This window comes from Somniosus microcephalus, chromosome 8 (genome assembly GCF_052327205.1).
Source record: "Somniosus microcephalus isolate GS21.2 chromosome 8, FLI_Smic_1.0, whole genome shotgun sequence".
NCBI lineage: Eukaryota > Metazoa > Chordata > Chondrichthyes > Squaliformes > Somniosidae > Somniosus > Somniosus microcephalus.
This window is the reverse complement of record NC_140994.1, coordinates 2,756,280-2,775,438: the sequence shown is the minus strand read 5'-3', so window position 1 is coordinate 2,775,438 and position 19,159 is coordinate 2,756,280. Positions and strand designations below refer to the sequence as shown.

General features: G+C 50.1%; 1 protein-coding gene across 1 annotated transcript in view; it reads left to right on the top strand.

Moving 5' to 3' along the window:
- cfap43 (cilia and flagella associated protein 43) overlaps window positions 1–19,159 on the top strand; it is a 261,004-nt gene that overhangs the window by 236,015 nt on the left and 5,830 nt on the right. The window contains exon 37 of the mRNA XM_085996108.1: window positions 435–588. Within this exon, the coding sequence (XP_085852234.1) occupies window positions 435–588 (154 nt within the window). The remainder of the gene's footprint in view (window positions 1–434; window positions 589–19,159) is intronic.

Below are 19,159 nucleotides of genomic sequence, written 5' to 3'. Positions count from 1 at the left end.
AAGAGAGTCACTAATAAATCCAACCGGGAATTCAGGAGAAACTTCTTTACCCAGAGGGTGGTGAGAATGTGGAACTCGCTACCACAGGGAGTGGTTGAGCCGAATAGAATAGATACATTTAAGGGGAAGCTAGATAAACACGAGGGAGAAATAGGCTACGTTGATAGTGTGAGATAAAGTAGGGTGAGAGGAGGCTCGTGTGGAGCATAAACACCGGCATGGACCTGAGGGGCCGAATGGCCTGTTTCTGTGCTGTAAATACTATGTAATGGCCATCAATCCACACAAGATGAGTAATCCCATCCATTCCAAAGTGAATACATACTTCCCAACAAAAAAACATGCTCAACTGGCTTCTAGGGCTACTAAGTTTGCGAAAGTGACTTCAGGAGAAACCCATACTTGTCTGACTTTGTGAATCACTTTGTGCTCAGTTCCACAGTAAAGTTATCAGACAGAAAGGGGAGACGGTCAAAGAGCTGGAGAAGCAGATCGCACAGCTGAAGCGGGCGCTCAGGGCGATAGATCGACAGCTGAAAGAACAGCGCATCTCCGTCAGTGAGAGGCAAAATATCCAGGAGATGACCAGTGAGTTCAAAGCAATGTGTTATTGGTTGGTAGAACCAGTGAGGTAAACGAGATAACTTTATCACAACCTAGCTAATGTGAATCTGAGCACAGATGAAGCACACACATCCTCCAGTTTGTACAACACAGGTAGAAGGAAGGATGAATTGCATAAATACTTCAAAAGGAAACATTTGCAGGGCTACGGGGAAAGAGCAGCGGAGTGGGCCCAACAGGAGAACTCTTTCAAAGAGCCGGCACATGCACGATGGGCCGAGTGGCCTCCGTCTGTGCTGTGTTATTCTAGGACATACTGAAATAGAAAGAAAGCAAAGTGGCATTTATAAATCACCTCATCACATCTTTCAGAAATGTCTTAAAGTGCAGCACATGCAGCGAGTTACTTTAATGTGCAAACGTGCGATTTTGCACAGCAAGATCCATCAAACGGTTTTGTACATGAGGGAGAAGGGAACAGAGAGATACGGGGGCAGGGAACAGAGGGATACGGGGGCAGGGAACAGAGGGATACGGGGGCAGGGAACAGAGAGATACGGGGGCAGGGAACAGAGGGATACGGGGGCAGGGAACAGAGGGATACGGGGGCAGGGAACAGAGGGATACGGGGGCAGGGAACAGAGGGATACGGGGGCAGGGAACAGGGATACGGGGGCAGGGAACAGAGGGATACGGGGGCAGGGAACAGAGAGATACGGGGGCAGGGAACAGAGGGATACGGGGGCAGGGAACAGAGGGATACGGGGGCAGGGAACAGAGAGATACGGGGGCAGGGAACAGAGGGATACGGGGGCAGGGAACAGAGGGATACGGGGGCAGGGAACAGAGGGATACGGGGGCAGGGAACAGAGGGATACGGGGGCAGGGAACAGAGGGATACGGGGGCAGGGAACAGAGGGATACGGGGGCAGGGAACAGAGGGATACGGGGGCAGGGAACAGCGAGATACGGGGGCAGGGAACAGAGGGATACGGGGGCAGGGAACAGAGGGATACGGGGGCAGGGAACAGAGGGATACGGGGGCAGGGAACAGAGAGATACGGGGGCAGGGAACAGAGAGATACGGGGGCAGGGAACAGAGGGATACGGGGGCAGGGTGGGTAGTGGTAATTAGGGTAGGAGGAGCCTCATGTGGAGTATAAACACTGGCATAGACCAATTGGGCCGAATGGCCTGTTACCACGCTGCAGACTCTGTATGTAATTCTGTAATTGGGTAACTTAAGAGTTGGTGGGATTGAGAGGAATGTTAGTCAGGACACCAGGAGAACTCCCAGCTTTTTTGTGCAGAGTAAAGGATGGTTTAAGTCCATTTGAACCACACAACAAGTAGACTACACCAGCAAAGCACCAGTGATAGGCGAGAGAAATGGCAAGGCTCTATAAGCAGAGTGGGTCAGGAAGGGACAGAGAGAGTCATAGTCAGAGTCATAACGGCACAGAAGGAGGCCATTCGGCCCATCGAGTCTGTGCCGGCTCTCTGTAGAGCGATCCAGTCAGTCCCATTCCCCCGCTCTATCCCCGTAGCCCTGCAAGTTTATTTCCCTCAAGTGCCTATCCAGTCTCCCCTTGAAAACATTGAGTGTCTCCGCTTCCACCACTTCCATCGGCAGCGAGTTCCAGGTCCTCGACACTCGCTGCGTAAAAAAGTTTTTCCTCACATCCCCCCCGTATCTCTTGCCCAAAACCTTAAATCTGTGTCTCCTAGTCCTTGTACCATCAACTAGTGGGAACAGCCTTTCCCCATCTAGCCTATCCAAACCCGTCATAATCTTTTACACCTCGATCAAATCACCCCTCAACCTCCTTTGCTCTAATGAAAACAAATCCAGCTTCTCCAACCTGCCCTTGTAACTAAGATCCCCCATCCCCGGAACCATTCCGGTAAATCTCCTCTGCACCCTCTCAAGGGCCTTCACATCCTTCCTAAAGTGTGGTGACCAGAACTGGATGCAATACTCCAGTTGTGGCCTAACCAGCGCTTTATAAAGGTTCAGCATAACTTCTCTACTTTTGTACTCAATACCTCTATTTATGAAGCCCAAGATCCCATATGCTTTGCTAACCATTCTCTCAATATGTCCTGCCACCTTCAGGGACCTATGCACATTAACTCCCAGGTCCCTCTGTCCCTGCACGCTCTTTAAAACTGTGCCATTAAGTGTATATTGCCTCTCCCTGTTCCTTCTGCCAAAATGCATCACCTCACACTTCTCTGTATTAAATTCCATCTGCCACTTGTCTGCCCATTCTGCTAGCCTTTCTATGTCCTGTTGCAGTCGATTGGTATCATCCTCACTGTTTGCCACACCCCCAAGTTTGGTGTCATTGGCAAATTTAGAAATTCTACTCTGTATTCCAATAACCAGGTCATTTATATATATCAAAAAAAGTAGTGGCCCCAGCACTGACCCTTGGGGAACACCACTGTCTACCATCCTCCAGTTTGAAAAACAGCCATTTACCACAACTCGCTGTTTTCTGTCCTTAAGCCAATTCCTTATCCAAGCTGCCACTGACCCACCTATTCCATGAGCCTCAATTTTGTTAACCAGCCTTCTATGTGGTACTTTGTCAGATGCCTTCCTAAAATCCATGTAGACAACATCCATTGCATTCCCTTCATCAATGCTCCCTGTTACTTCATCAAAAAATTCAATTAGTTTAGTCAAACACGATCTGCCTTATACAAATCCGTGTTGGCTCTCCTTAATTAGCTTAAACCTCTCCAAGTGCCTGTTAATTTTTTCTTTGATTATTGTTTCTAAAACTTTACCCACCATTGATGTTAAACTGACCGGCCTGTAGTTACTAGAATTGTCCTTACACCCTTTCTTTCACAATAGTGTCAAAGGTAATCTTCTTTCTCTTAGGCAGTCCCTCGGAACCGAGGATGACTTGCTTCCACATTAAAAATGAGTTCTCAGGTGACTGATGAGTCCAATGCGGGACCTACAGTCTCTGTCACAGGTGGGGCAGACGGTGGTTGAAGGGGCGGGTGGGTGGGGTGCTTGGGTTGACGTGCGCTCCTTGCGCTTGCTCCCGGCAAAGAGACTCGAGGTGTTCGGCGCCTTCCCGGATGCTTCTCCACTTTGTGCGTTCTTGGGGCCAGGGATTCCCAGGTGTCGGTGGGGATGTTGCACTTTTTCAAGGAGGCTTTGAGGGTGTCCTTGAAGCGTTTCCTCTGTCCACCTGGGGCTCTCTTGCCGTGTCGGAGCTCCGAGTAGAGCGCTTGTTTTGGGAGTCTCATATTGGGCATGCGCATGCCCGATACGAGACTCCCAAAACAAAGGTAATAAGACATCAGTGACTAAGGTGACATCAGGGAAAAATAGAAAAAAGTCACAGCTAAAGGCACTATATCTGAATGCACGAACATTTGCAACAAAATAGATGAATTAATAGCGCAGATCGAAGTGAATAGGTTTGATCTAATAGCCATTACGGAGACGTGGTTGCAAAGTGACCAAGGTTGGGAACTAAATATTCCAGGATATAGGCAAAATGGAAAAGGAGGAGAGATAGTCCTGATAATAAACAATGGGATAAAGACAGTAGAGAGAAAGGATCTTGGCTCGGAAAATCAAGAAGTAGAATCAGTCTGGGTGGAGCTAAGAAACAGCAAGGGGCAGAAAACATTGGTGGGAGTTGTTTATAGGCCCCCAAACAGTAGTTGTAATGTAGGGCAGAGTATAAATCAGGAAATTAGAGGATCATGTAACAAGGGTAACTGGGCAAACCAAATTTACAGTAATAGTGTGGAGGACGAGTTCATGGAATGTATACAAGATAGTTTTCTAGATCAGTGTGTTGAGGAACCAACTAGGGAACAGGCTATTTTAGATCTAGTATTGTGCAATGAGAAAGGGTTAATTAATAACCTTGTAGTAAAGGGGCCTTTAGGGAAGAGTGATATATATATGAATAATATGAATTTTATATTGAGTTTGAAAGTGATTTAGTTAATTCCGAAACTAGGGTCTTCAATCTAAACAAAGCAAACTACGTAAGTATGAGGGGCGAGTTTGCTAAGGTAGATTGGGAACCGACATTAAAAGGTATGACGGTAGACAAGCAATGGCTAGTATTTAAAGAAGTAATACATAATTTACAACAAATATACATTCCTTTAAGGCACAAAAACCCCATGGGAAAAGTAGTCCAACTGTGGCTAACAAAAGAAGTTAACAAAATGAGTTAAAGATAGTATTAGATCAAAGGAAGAGAGAAAAAAGAATATGTGAGTAAATTAGCAAGAGACATAAAAACAGATTGTAAACATTTCTATAGGTTTGTAAATAGGAAGAGATTAGTGAAAGTAAACGTGGGCCCGTTAGAGGCAGAGGAAATTATAATGGGCAATAAGGAAATGGCAGAGACATTAAACAAGTACTTTGTATCTGTCTTCGGTAGAAGGCACAAAAAACATTCCAGAAATAATGGGAAACAAGGGTCCAGAGAGAATGAGAAACTTAAAGAAATCAGTATAAGTAAAGACACAGTACTGGATAAATAAATGGGACTAAGTGGCGACAAATCCCCTGGACCTGACAACCTGCATCCTAGGGCTTTAAAAGAGGTGGCTGCAGAGATAGTGGATGCACTGGGATTAATCTTCCAGAATTCCCTAGATTCTAGAACGGTTCCCGTGGATTGGAAGGTAGCAAACATAACCCTGCTATTCAAGAAAGGAGGAAGAGAAAAAACGGGGAACTATAGGCCAGTTAGCCTGACATCAGTAGTAGGCAAAATGCTAGAATCTATTATTAGGGAAGTGGTAACAGGACACTTAGAAAATCATAATATGATTAGGCAGAATCAACATGGTTTTATGAAAGGGAAATCGTGTTTGTCAAATCTGTTAGGAGTTTTTTGAAGATGTAACTAGTTGGATGGATAAGGGAGAACCAGTGTATTTGGATTTTCAAAAAGCATTCGATAAGGTAACACACAAGAGGTTATTACACAAAATTAGGACTCATGGTATTGGGGGTAATATATTAGCATGGATTGAGGATTGTTTAATGGACAGAAAACAGAGTAGGAATAAACAGGACTTTTTCAGGTTGGCAGGCTGTAACTAGTGGGGTACTGTAAGGATCAGTGCTTGGGCCTCAGCTATTCACAATCTATATTAATGACTTAGATGAAGGGACTGAGTGTAACGTATCCAAATTTGCTGATGATGCAAAGTTAGGTGGGAAAGTAAGCTGTGAGGAGGATGCAAAGAGGCTGCAGAGAGATATAGACAGATTGACTGAGTGGGCAAGAACATGGCAAATGGAATACAATGTGGGGAAGTGTGAAGTTATCCACTTTGGTAGGAAAAACAAAAAAGCAGAATATTTTTTGAATGGTGAGAGACTGGGAAATGTTTACATTCAGAGCGACCTGGGTGTCCTTGTAAATGAATCACAGAAAGTTAACATGCAGGTACAGCAAGCAATTAGGAAAGTAAATGGTATGTTAGCTTTTGTTACAAAGGGATTAGATTACAAGAGTAAAGAAGTCTTACTACAATTATACAGGGCATTGGTGAGGCCACACCCAGAGCACTGTGTACAGTTCTGGTTTCCTTACCTAAGGAAAGACAAGCTTGCCTTAGGGGGAGTGCAACGAAGGTTCACTAGACTGGTTCCTGTGATGAGGGGATTGCCCTATGAGGAGAGATTGAGTAGACTAGGCCTATATTCCCTAGAGTTTAGAATAATGAGAGCTGATCTGATTGAAACAATATAAAACTCTTAAGGGGCTTGACAGGGTAGATGCTGAGAAAATGTTTCCCCTGGCTGGGGAGTCTAGAACACGGGGTCACAGTCTCAGGATAAGGGGTTGGCCATTTATGACTGAGAACATAAGAAATAAGAGCAGGAGTCGACCATTCGGCCCCTCGAGCCTGCTCCACCATTCAATAAGATCACGGCTGATCATCGACCTCAACTCCACTTTCCCTCCCGATCTCCATATCCCTTGATTCCCCTAGAATCCAAAAATCTATCGATCTCAGCCTTGAATATTCTCAAAGACTCAGCATTCACAGCCCTCTGGGGCAGAGAATTCCAAAGATTCACAACCCTCTGAGTGAAGAAATTCCTCATTTCAGTCTTAAATAGCCGACCCCTTATCCTATGGGGTATTATGCCCCCTAGTTCTAGACACTCCAGCCAGGGGAAACAACCACTCAGCATCTACCCTGTCAATCCCCCTCAGAATCCTGTATGTTTCAATGAGATCACCCCTCATTCTTCTAAACTCCAGAGAGTATCGGCCCATTCTACACAATCTCTCCTCATAGGACAGCTCCCTCATCCTAGGAATCAATCGAGTGAACCTTCGTTGCACCGCCTCCAAGGCAAGTATATCCTTCCTTAGATAAGGAGACCAAAACTGTGCCCAGTACTCCAGGTGTGGTCTCACCAAGGCCCTGTACAATTGTAGCAAGACTTCCTCACTCTTATACTGCAACCCCCTTGCAATAAAGGCCAACATACTATTTGCCTTCCTTATTGCTTGCTGTACCTGCATGCTAGCTTTCTGTGTTTCTTGCACGAGGACACCCAAATCTCTCTGAACACCAACATTTGAAAGTTTCTCACCATTTAAAAATGATTCTGTTTTTCTATTCTTCCTACCAAAGTGAATAACCTCACATTTCCCTACATTATTCTCCATCTGCCACCTTACTGCCCACTCACTTAGTCTATCATTTTTTTAAATTCACTTATGGGATGTGGGCGTCGCTGGCAAGGCCAGCATTTATTGCCCATCCCTATCTATATCCTTTTGCAGACTCTGTGTTCTCCTCACAGCTTACTGTCCCACCGAGCTTTGTATCATCAGCAAACTTGGATACATTGCACTCGGTCCCTTCATCTAGGTCATTAATATAGATTGTAAATAGCTGAGGCCCCAACACTGATCCTTGCGGCACCCCACTAGTTACAGCCTGCCAACCTGAAAAAGATCCGTTTATCCCTGCTCTCTGTTTTCTGTCTGTTAACCAATCCTCTATCCATGCTACTATATTACCTCTAACCCCATGAGCCCTAATCTTGTGTAATAATCTTTTATGTGGCACCTTATCGAATGCCTTTTGGAAATCTAAATATACTATATCCACTGGTTGCCCTTTATCTACCCTGCTAGTTACATCCTCAAAAAACTCTAATAAATTTCTCAAACACGATTTCCCTTTCATAAAACCATGTTGACTCTGCCTAATCATGTTATGATTTTCTAAGTGTCCTGATACCACTTCCTTAACAATGGATTCCAGCATTTTCCCAATGACTGATGTCAGGCTAACTGGCCTGTAGTTCCGTTTTCTCTCTCCCTCTTTTCTTGAATAGCGGTGTTACATTTGCGACCTTCCAATCCTCTGGGACCATTCCAGAATCTAGGGAATTTTGGAAGATCAAAACCAATGCATCCACTATCTCTTCAGCCACCTCTTTTAGAACCCTAGGATGTAGGCCGTCATGTCCAGGGGATTTGTCAGCTTTTAGTCCCATTAGTTTCTCTAGTACTTTTTCTCTACTTATATTAATTATGTTAAGTTCCTCACCTTCATTAGACCCTTGGTTCCCCACCATTTTTGGTATGCTTTTTCTGTTTTCTACTGTGAAGACAGATACAAAATATTTGTTTAACGTTTCTGCCATTTCCTTATTCCCCATAATAATTTCTCCTGTCTCAGCCTCTAAGGGACCAACGTTTACTTTTGCTACTCTCTTCCTTTTTACATACTTGTAGAAGCTCTTACAATCTGCTTTTATATTTCTTGCTAGTTTTCTCTCATTCTATTTTTTCCCTTTTTAATCAATTTTTTGGTCATCCTTTGCTGGTTTCTGAAACTCTCCCAATCCTCAGGCTTACTATTATTCTTTGCAACATTATAAGCTTCTTCTTTCAATCTAATGCTATCCTTAACCTCTTTAGTTAGCCACGGCTGGATCACTTTTCCCGTGGAGTTTGAGATGAGGAGGAATTTCTTCACTCAAAGGGTTGTGAATCTTTGGAATTCTCTACCCCGGAGAGCTGTGGATGCTGAGTCGTTGAGTATATTCAAGCCAGAGGTCGATAGATTTTGGGAACAAAGGGAATGAAGGGATATGGGGATAGTGCGGGAAGGTGGAGCTGAGGTAGAAGATCAGCCATGATCTTGTTGAATGGCGGACCAGGCTCGAGGGGCCGAATGGCCGACTCCTGCTCCTATTTCTTATGTTCTTTCAATACTGCTCACCACCAGCTCAACTGAAGGGCAGCACCTCAGACAGTGCAGCACTCGCTCAGTACAGCACTGAAGTGTCAGCCTAGGTTATATGCTCAAGTCCTGGAGTGGGGCTTGAACCCACATCCCAGTTGAGAGTGCTACTAACTGAGCAAAGCTAACACTGAGAATCTGCAAAGTACAGGCAATGTTTACACAACGTACACGTCAGAAAACACTACTGGGTAAGCGCAGATCAGCTGGACTGACCTGGGTTTTATCAATACACTTTGAAAGGGTTGTTGCGTGGCGATCTGTCTGTCACATTTAGGTGGTGATTCAACAACTGGAAACTACCTACATTACACTTGCCAGTCAATATTCGATTGTTAGTATTTGGTTAATAGTGAATTTTGTGCAGCATCCACACTGAATTGCCGTCTCTGTCTGGGAGTGAGGGGCTGGTTCGTGCAGTGTCCGCACTGAATTGCCATCTCTGTCTGGGAGTGAGGGGCTGGTTCGTGCAGTGTCCCACACTGAATTACTGTCTCTGTCTGGGAGTGAGGGGCTGGTTCGTGCAGTGTTCACACTGAATTACTGTCTCTGTCTGGGAGTGAGGGGCTGGTTCGTGCAGTGTCCGCACTGAATTACTGTCTCTGTCTGGGAGTGAGGGGCTGGTTCGTGCAGTGTCCCACACTGAATTACCGTCTCTGTCTGGGAGTGAGGGGCTGGTTCGTGCAGTGTCCCACACTGAATTACTGTCTCTGTCTGGGAGTGAGGGGCTGGTTCGTGCAGTGTCCACACTGAATTACTGTCTCTGTCTGGGAGTGAGGGGCTGGTTCGTGCAGTGTCCACACTGAATTACTGTCTCTGTCTGGGAGTGAGGGGGTCTGGTCCACGTGTCCCACTGAATACTGTCTCTGTCTGGGAGTGAGGGCTGGTTCGTGCAGTGTCCACACTGAATTACTGTCTCTGTCTGGAGTGAGGGGCTGGTTCGTGCAGTGTCCACACTGAATTACTGTCTCTGTCTGGGAGTGAGGGGCTGGTTCGTGCAGTGTCCACACTGAATTACTGTCTCTGTCTGGGAGTGAGGGGCTGGTTCGTGCAGTGTCCACACTGAATTACTGTCTCTGTCTGGGAGTGAGGGGCTGGTTCGTGCAGTGTCCACACTGAATTACTGTCTCTGTCTGGGAGTGAGGGGCTGGTTCGTGCAGTGTCCACACTGAATTACTGTCTCTGTCTGGGAGTGAGGGGCTGGTTCGTGCAGTGTCCACACTGAATTACTGTCTCTGTCTGGGAGTGAGGGGCTGGTTCGTGCAGTGTCCACACTGAATTACTGTCTCTGTCTGGGAGTGAGGGGCTGGTTCGTGCAGTGTCCACACTGAATTACTGTCTCTGTCTGGGAGTGAGGGGCTGGTTCGTGCAGTGTCCACACTGAATTACTGTCTCTGTCTGGGAGTGAGGGGCTGGTTCGTGCAGTGTCCACACTGAATTACTGTCTCTGTCTGGGAGTGAGGGGCTGGTTCGTGCAGTGTCCACACTGAATTACTGTCTCTGTCTGGGAGTGAGGGGCTGGTTCGTGCAGTGTCCACACTGAATTACTGTCTCTGTCTGGGAGTGAGGGGCTGGTTCGTGCAGTGTCCACACTGAATTACTGTCTCTGTCTGGGAGTGAGGGGCTGGTTCGTGCAGTGTCCACACTGAATTACTGTCTCTGTCTGGGAGTGAGGGGCTGGTTCGTGCAGTGTCCACACTGAATTACTGTCTCTGTCTGGGAGTGAGGGGCTGGTTCGTGCAGTGTCCACACTGAATTACTGTCTCTGTCTGGGAGTGAGGGGCTGGTTCGTGCAGTGTCCACACTGAATTACTGTCTCTGTCTGGGAGTGAGGGGCTGGTTCGTGCAGTGTCCACACTGAATTACTGTCTCTGTCTGGGAGTGAGGGGCTGGTTCGTGCAGTGTCCACACTGAATTACTGTCTCTGTCTGGGAGTGAGGGGCGGGTTCGTGCAGTGTCCGCACTGAATTACTGTCTCTGTCTGGGAGTGAGGGGCTGGTTCGTGCAGTGTCCGCACTGAATTCTGGAGGCCTGTCTGGGAGTGAGGGGCTGGTTCGTGCAGTGTCCACACTGAATTACTGTCTCTGTCTGGGAGTGAGGGGCTGGTTCGTGCAGTGTCCACACTGAATTACTGTCTCTGTCTGGGAGTGAGGGGCGGGTTCGTGCAGTGTCCACACTGAATTACTGTCTCTGTCTGGGAGTGAGGGGCTGGTTCGTGCAGTGTCCACACTGAATTACTGTCTCTGTCTGGGAGTGAGGGGCTGGTTCGTGCAGTGTCCACACTGAATTACTGTCTCTGTCTGGGAGTGAGGGGCTGGTTCGTGCAGTGTTCACACTGAATTACTGTCTCTGTCTGGGAGTGAGGGGCTGGTTCGTGCAGTGTTCACACTGAATTACTGTCTCTGTCTGGGAGTGAGGGGCTGGTTCGTGCAGTGTCCGCACTGAATTACTGTCTCTGTCTGGGAGTGAGGAGCTGGTTCGTGCAGTGTTCACACTGAATTACTGTCTCTGTCTGGGAGTGAGGGGCTGGTTCGTGCAGTGTCCACACTGAATTACTGTCTCTGTCTGGGAGTGAGGAGCTGGTTCGTGCAGTGTCCACACTGAATTACCGTCTCTGTCTGGGAGTGAGGGGCTGGTTCGTGCAGTGTTCACACTGAATTACTGTCTCTGTCTGGGAGTGAGGGGCTGGTTCGTGCAGTGTCCACACTGAATTACTGTCTCTGTCTGGGAGTGAGGGGCTGGTTCGTGCAGTGTCCACACTGAATTACTGTCTCTGTCTGGGAGTGAGGAGCTGGTTCGTGCAGTGTCCACACTGAATTACCGTCTCTGTCTGGGAGTGAGGGGCTGGTTCGTGCAGTGTTCACACTGAATTACTGTCTCTGTCTGGGAGTGAGGGGCTGGTTCGTGCAGTGTCCACACTGAATTACTGTCTCTGTCTGGGAGTGAGGGGCTGGTTCGTGCAGTGTCCACACTGAATTACTGTCTCTGTCTGGGAGTGAGGAGCTGGTTCGTGCAGTGTCCACACTGAATTACCGTCTCTGTCTGGGAGTGAGGGGCTGGTTCGTGCAGTGTCCACACTGAATTACTGTCTCTGTCTGGGAGTGAGGGGCTGGTTCGTGCAGTGTCCACACTGAATTACTGTCTCTGTCTGGGAGTGAGGGGCTGGTTCGTGCAGTGTCCGCACTGAATTACTGTCTCTGTCTGGGAGTGAGGGGCTGGTTCGTGCAGTGTCCACACTGAATTACTGTCTCTGTCTGGGAGTGAGGGGCTGGTTCGTGCAGTGTTCACACTGAATTACCGTCTCTGTCTGGGAGTGAGGGGCTGGTTCGTGCAGTGTCCACACTGAATTACTGTCTCTGTCTGGGAGTGAGGAGCTGGTTCGTGCAGTGTCCACACTGAATTACTGTCTCTGTCTGGGAGTGAGGGGCTGGTTCGTGCAGTGTCCGCACTGAATTACTGTCTCTGTCTGGGAGTGAGGGGCGGGTTCGTGCAGTGTCCACACTGAATTACTGTCTCTGTCTGGGAGTGAGGGGCTGGTTCGTGCAGTGTCCGCACTGAATTACTGTCTCTGTCTGGGAGTGAGGGGCTGGTTCGTGCAGTGTCCACACTGAATTACTGTCTCTGTCTGGGAGTGAGGGGCTGGTTCGTGCAGTGTCCGCACTGAATTACCGTCTCTGTCTGGGAGTGAGGGGCTGGTTCGTGCAGTGTCCACACTGAATTACCGTCTCTGTCTGGGAGTGAGGGGCTGGTTCGTGCAGTGTCCACACTGAATTACTGTCTCTGTCTGGGAGTGAGGAGCTGGTTCGTGCAGTGTCCACACTGAATTACTGTCTCTGTCTGGGAGTGAGGGGCGGGTTCGTGCAGTGTCCACACTGAATTACTGTCTCTGTCTGGGAGTGAGGGGCTGGTTCGTGCAGTGTCCACACTGAATTACTGTCTCTGTCTGGGAGTGAGGAGCTGGTTCGTGCAGTGTCCACACTGAATTACTGTCTCTGTCTGGGAGTGAGGGGCTGGTTCGTGCAGTGTCCACACTGAATTACTGTCTCTGTCTGGGAGTGAGGGGCTGGTTCGTGCAGTGTCCACACTGAATTACTGTCTCTGTCTGGGAGTGAGGGGCTGGTTCGTGCAGTGTCCACACTGAATTACTGTCTCTGTCTGGGAGTGAGGGGCTGGTTCGTGCAGTGTTCACACTGAATTACCGTCTCTGTCTGGGAGTGAGGGGCTGGTTCGTGCAGTGTCCACACTGAATTACTGTCTCTGTCTGGGAGTGAGGGGCTGGTTCGTGCAGTGTCCACACTGAATTACTGTCTCTGTCTGGGAGTGAGGGGCTGGTTCGTGCAGTGTCCACACTGAATTACTGTCTCTGTCTGGGAGTGAGGGGCTGGTTCGTGCAGTGTCCACACTGAATTACCGTCTCTGTCTGGGAGTGAGGGGCTGGTTCGTGCAGTGTCCACACTGAATTACTGTCTCTGTCTGGGAGTGAGGGGCGGGTTCGTGCAGTGTCCGCACTGAATTACTGTCTCTGTCTGGGAGTGAGGGGCTGGTTCGTGCAGTGTCCACACTGAATTACTGTCTCTGTCTGGGAGTGAGGAGCTGGTTCGTGCAGTGTCCACACTGAATTACTGTCTCTGTCTGGGAGTGAGGGGCTGGTTCGTGCAGTGTCCGCACTGAATTACCGTCTCTGTCTGGGAGTGAGGGGCTGGTTCGTGCAGTGTCCACACTGAATTACTGTCTCTGTCTGGGAGTGAGGGGCTGGTTCGTGCAGTGTCCACACTGAATTACTGTCTCTGTCTGGGAGTGAGGGGCGGGTTCGTGCAGTGTCCGCACTGAATTACTGTCTCTGTCTGGGAGTGAGGGGCTGGTTCGTGCAGTGTCCACACTGAATTACTGTCTCTGTCTGGGAGTGAGGGGCTGGTTCGTGCAGTGTCCACACTGAATTACTGTCTCTGTCTGGGAGTGAGGGGCTGGTTCGTGCAGTGTCCACACTGAATTACTGTCTCTGTCTGGGAGTGAGGGGCTGGTTCGTGCAGTGTCCACACTGAATTACTGTCTCTGTCTGGGAGTGAGGAGCTGGTTCGTGCAGTGTCCACACTGAATTACTGTCTCTGTCTGGGAGTGAGGGGCTGGTTCGTGCAGTGTCACACTGAATTACTGTCTCTGTCTGGGAGTGAGGGGCTGGTTCGTGCAGTGTTCACACTGAATTACTGTCTCTGTCTGGGAGTGAGGGGCTGGTTCGTGCAGTGTTCACACTGAATTACCGTCTCTGTCTGGAGTGAGGGGCTGGTTCGTGCAGTGTCCACACTGAATTACTGTCTCTGTCTGGGAGTGAGGGGCTGGTTCGTGCAGTGTCCACACTGAATTACTGTCTCTGTCTGGGAGTGAGGGGCTGGTTCGTGCAGTGTCCACACTGAATTACTGTCTCTGTCTGGGAGTGAGGGGCTGGTTCGTGCAGTGTCCACACTGAATTACTGTCTCTGTCTGGGAGTGAGGAGCTGGTTCGTGCAGTGTTCACACTGAATTACTGTCTCTGTCTGGGAGTGAGGGGCTGGTTCGTGCAGTGTCCACACTGAATTACTGTCTCTGTCTGGGAGTGAGGGGCGGGTTCGTGCAGTGTCCACACTGAATTACTGTCTCTGTCTGGGAGTGAGGGGCTGGTTCGTGCAGTGTCCACACTGAATTACTGTCTCTGTCTGGGAGTGAGGGGCTGGTTCGTGCAGTGTCCACACTGAATTACTGTCTCTGTCTGGGAGTGAGGGGCTGGTTCGTGCAGTGTCCGCACTGAATTACTGTCTCTGTCTGGGAGTGAGGGGCTGGTTCGTGCAGTGTCCACACTGAATTACTGTCTCTGTCTGGGAGTGAGGGGCTGGTTCGTGCAGTGTCCACACTGAATTACTGTCTCTGTCTGGGAGTGAGGGGCTGGTTCGTGCAGTGTCCACACTGAATTACTGTCTCTGTCTGGGAGTGAGGGGCTGGTTCGTGCAGTGTCACACTGAATTACTGTCTCTGTCTGGGAGTGAGGGGCGGGTTCGTGCAGTGTCCACACTGAATTACTGTCTCTGTCTGGGAGTGAGGGGCTGGTTCGTGCAGTGTCCACACTGAATTACTGTCTCTGTCTGGGAGTGAGGGGCTGGTTCGTGCAGTGTCCGCACTGAATTACTGTCTCTGTCTGGGAGTGAGGAGCTGGTTCGTGCAGTGTCCACACTGAATTACTGTCTCTGTCTGGGAGTGAGGGGCTGGTTCGTGCAGTGTCCGCACTGAATTACCGTCTCTGTCTGGGAGTGAGGGCTGGTTCGTGCAGTGTCCACACTGAATTACTGTCTCTGTCTGGGAGTGAGGGGCTGGTTCGTGCAGTGTCCACACTGAATTACTGTCTCTGTCTGGGAGTGAGGGGCTGGTTCGTGCAGTGTCCACACTGAATTACTGTCTCTGTCTGGGAGTGAGGGGCTGGTTCGTGCAGTGTCCACACTGAATTACTGTCTCTGTCTGGGAGTGAGGGGCTGGTTCGTGCAGTGTCCGCACTGAATTACCGTCTCTGTCTGGGAGTGAGGGGCTGGTTCGTGCAGTGTCCACACTGAATTACTGTCTCTGTCTGGGAGTGAGGGGCTGGTTCGTGCAGTGTCCACACTGAATTACCGTCTCTGTCTGGGAGTGAGGAGCTGGTTCGTGCAGTGTTCACACTGAATTACTGTCTCTGTCTGGGAGTGAGGGGCTGGTTCGTGCAGTGTTCACACTGAATTACTGTCTCTGTCTGGGAGTGAGGGGCTGGTTCGTGCAGTGTCCGCACTGAATTACTGTCTCTGTCTGGGAGTGAGGGGCTGGTTCGTGCAGTGTCCACACTGAATTACTGTCTCTGTCTGGGAGTGAGGGGCTGGTTCGTGCAGTGTCCACACTGAATTACTGTCTCTGTCTGGGAGTGAGGGGCTGGTTCGTGCAGTGTCCACACTGAATTACTGTCTCTGTCTGGGAGTGAGGGGCTGGTTCGTGCAGTGTCCACACTGAATTACTGTCTCTGTCTGGGAGTGAGGGGCTGGTTCGTGCAGTGTCCACACTGAATTACTGTCTCTGTCTGGGAGTGAGGGGCTGGTTCGTGCAGTGTTCACACTGAATTACTGTCTCTGTCTGGGAGTGAGGGGCGGGTTCGTGCAGTGTCCACACTGAATTACTGTCTCTGTCTGGGAGTGAGGGGCTGGTTCGTGCAGTGTCCACACTGAATTACTGTCTCTGTCTGGGAGTGAGGGGCTGGTTCGTGCAGTGTCCACACTGAATTACTGTCTCTGTCTGGGAGTGAGGGGCTGGTTCGTGCAGTGTCCACACTGAATTACTGTCTCTGTCTGGGAGTGAGGGGCTGGTTCGTGCAGTGTCCGCACTGAATTACCGTCTCTGTCTGGGAGTGAGGGGCTGGTTCGTGCAGTGTCCACACTGAATTACTGTCTCTGTCTGGGAGTGAGGGGCTGGTTCGTGCAGTGTCCACACTGAATTACTGTCTCTGTCTGGGAGTGAGGGGCTGGTTCGTGCAGTGTTCACACTGAATTACTGTCTCTGTCTGGGAGTGAGGGGCTGGTTCGTGCAGTGTCCGCACTGAATTACTGTCTCTGTCTGGGAGTGAGGGGCTGGTTCGTGCAGTGTCCACACTGAATTACTGTCTCTGTCTGGGAGTGAGGGGCTGGTTCGTGCAGTGTCCACACTGAATTACTGTCTCTGTCTGGGAGTGAGGGGCTGGTTCGTGCAGTGTCCACACTGAATTACTGTCTCTGTCTGGGAGTGAGGGGCTGGTTCGTGCAGTGTCCACACTGAATTACTGTCTCTGTCTGGGAGTGAGGGGCTGGTTCGTGCAGTGTCCGCACTGAATTACCGTCTCTGTCTGGGAGTGAGGGGCTGGTTCGTGCAGTGTCCGCACTGAATTACTGTCTCTGTCTGGGAGTGAGGGGCTGGTTCGTGCAGTGTCCGCACTGAATTACTGTCTCTGTCTGGGAGTGAGGGGCTGGTTCGTGCAGTGTCCACACTGAATTACTGTCTCTGTCTGGGAGTGAGGGGCTGGTTCGTGCAGTGTCCACACTGAATTACTGTCTCTGTCTGGGAGTGAGGGGCTGGTTCGTGCAGTGTCCACACTGAATTACTGTCTCTGTCTGGGAGTGAGGGGCTGGTTCGTGCAGTGTCCACACTGAATTACTGTCTCTGTCTGGGAGTGAGGGGCTGGTTCGTGCAGTGTCCACACTGAATTACTGTCTCTGTCTGGGAGTGAGGGGCTGGTTCGTGCAGTGTCCACACTGAATTACTGTCTCTGTCTGGGAGTGAGGGGCTGGTTCGTGCAGTGTCCACACTGAATTACTGTCTCTGTCTGGGAGTGAGGGGCTGGTTCGTGCAGTGTCCACACTGAATTACTGTCTCTGTCTGGGAGTGAGGGGCTGGTTCGTGCAGTGTCCGCACTGAATTACCGTCTCTGTCTGGGAGTGAGGGGCTGGTTCGTGCAGTGTCCGCACTGAATTACTGTCTCTGTCTGGGAGTGAGGGGCTGGTTCGTGCAGTGTCCGCACTGAATTACTGTCTCTGTCTGGGAGTGAGGGGCTGGTTCGTGCAGTGTCCACACTGAATTACCGTCTCTGTCTGGGAGTGAGGGGCTGGTTCGTGCAGTGTCCACACTGAATTACTGTCTCTGTCTGGGAGTGAGGGGCTGGTTCGTGCAGTGTCCACACTGAATTACTGTCTCTGTCTGGGAGTGAGGGGCTGGTTCGTGCAGTGTCCACACTGAATTACTGTCTCTGTCTGGGAGTGAGGGGCTGGTTCGTGCAGTGTTCACACTGAATTACTGTCTCTGTCTGGGAGTGAGGGGCTGGTTCGTGCAGTGTCCGCACTGAATTACTGTCTCTGTCTGGGAGTGAGGGGCTGGTTCGTGCAGTGTCCACACTGAATTACTGTCTCTGTCTGGGAGTGAGGGGCTGGTTCGTGCAGTGTCCGCACTGAATTACTGTCTCTGTCTGGGAGTGAGGGGCTGGTTCGTGCAGCGTCCACACTGAATTACTGTCTCTGTCTGGGAGTGAGGGGCTGGTTCGTGCAGTGTCCACACTGAATTACTGTCTCTGTCTGGGAGTGAGGGGCTGGTTCGTGCAGTGTCCGCACTGAATTACTGTCTCTGTCTGGGAGTGAGGGGCTGGTTCGTGCAGTGTCCACACTGAATTACTGTCTCTGTCTGGGAGTGAGGGGCTGGTTCGTGCAGTGTCCACACTGAATTACTGTCTCTGTCTGGGAGTGAGGGGCTGGTTCGTGCAGTGTCCACACTGAATTACCGTCTCTGTCTGGGAGTGAGGGGCTGGTTCGTGCAGTGTCCGCACTGAATTACTGTCTCTGTCTGGGAGTGAGGGGCTGGTTCATGCAGTGTCCGCACTGAATTACTGTCTCTGTCTGGGAGTGAGGGGCTGGTTCATGCAGTGTCCGCACTGAATTACTGTCTCTGTCTGGGAGTGAGGGGCTGGTTCATGCAGTGTCCGCACTGAATTACTGTCTCTGTCTGGGAGTGAGGGGCTGGTTCGTGCAGTGTCCGCACTGAATTACTGTCTCTGTCTGGGAGTGAGGGGCTGGTTCGTGCAGTGTCCGCACTGAATTACTGTCTCTGTCTGGGAGTGAGGGGCTGGTTCGTGCAGTGTTCACACTGAATTGCCTGTCTCTGTCTGGAGTGAGGGGCTGGTTCGTGCAGTGTCCACACTGAATTACTGTCTCTGTCTGGGAGTGAGGGGCTGGTTCGTGCAGTGTTCACACTGAATTACTGTCTCTGTCTGGGAGTGAGGAGCTGGTTCGTGCAGTGTCCGCACTGAATTACTGTCTCTGTCTGGGAGTGAGGGGCTGGTTCGTGCAGTGTCCACACTGAATTACTGTCTCTGTCTGGGAGTGAGGAGCTGGTTCGTGCAGTGTCCACACTGAATTACTGTCTCTGTCTGGGAGTGAGGGCTGGTTCGTGCAGTGTCCACACTGAATTACTGTCTCTGTCTGGGAGTGAGGGGCTGGTTCGTGCAGTGTCCACACTGAATTACTGTCTCTGTCTGGGAGTGAGGGGCTGGTTCGTGCAGTGTCCGCACTGAATTACTGTCTCTGTCTGGGAGTGAGGGGCTGGTTCGTGCAGTGTCCGCACTGAATTACTGTCTCTGTCTGGGAGTGAGGGGCTGGTTCGTGCAGTGTCCACACTGAATTACTGTCTCTGTCTGGGAGTGAGGGGCTGGTTCGTGCAGTGTCCACACTGAATTACTGTCTCTGTCTGGGAGTGAGGGGCTGGTTCGTGCAGTGTCCGCACTGAATTACTGTCTCTGTCTGGGAGTGAGGGG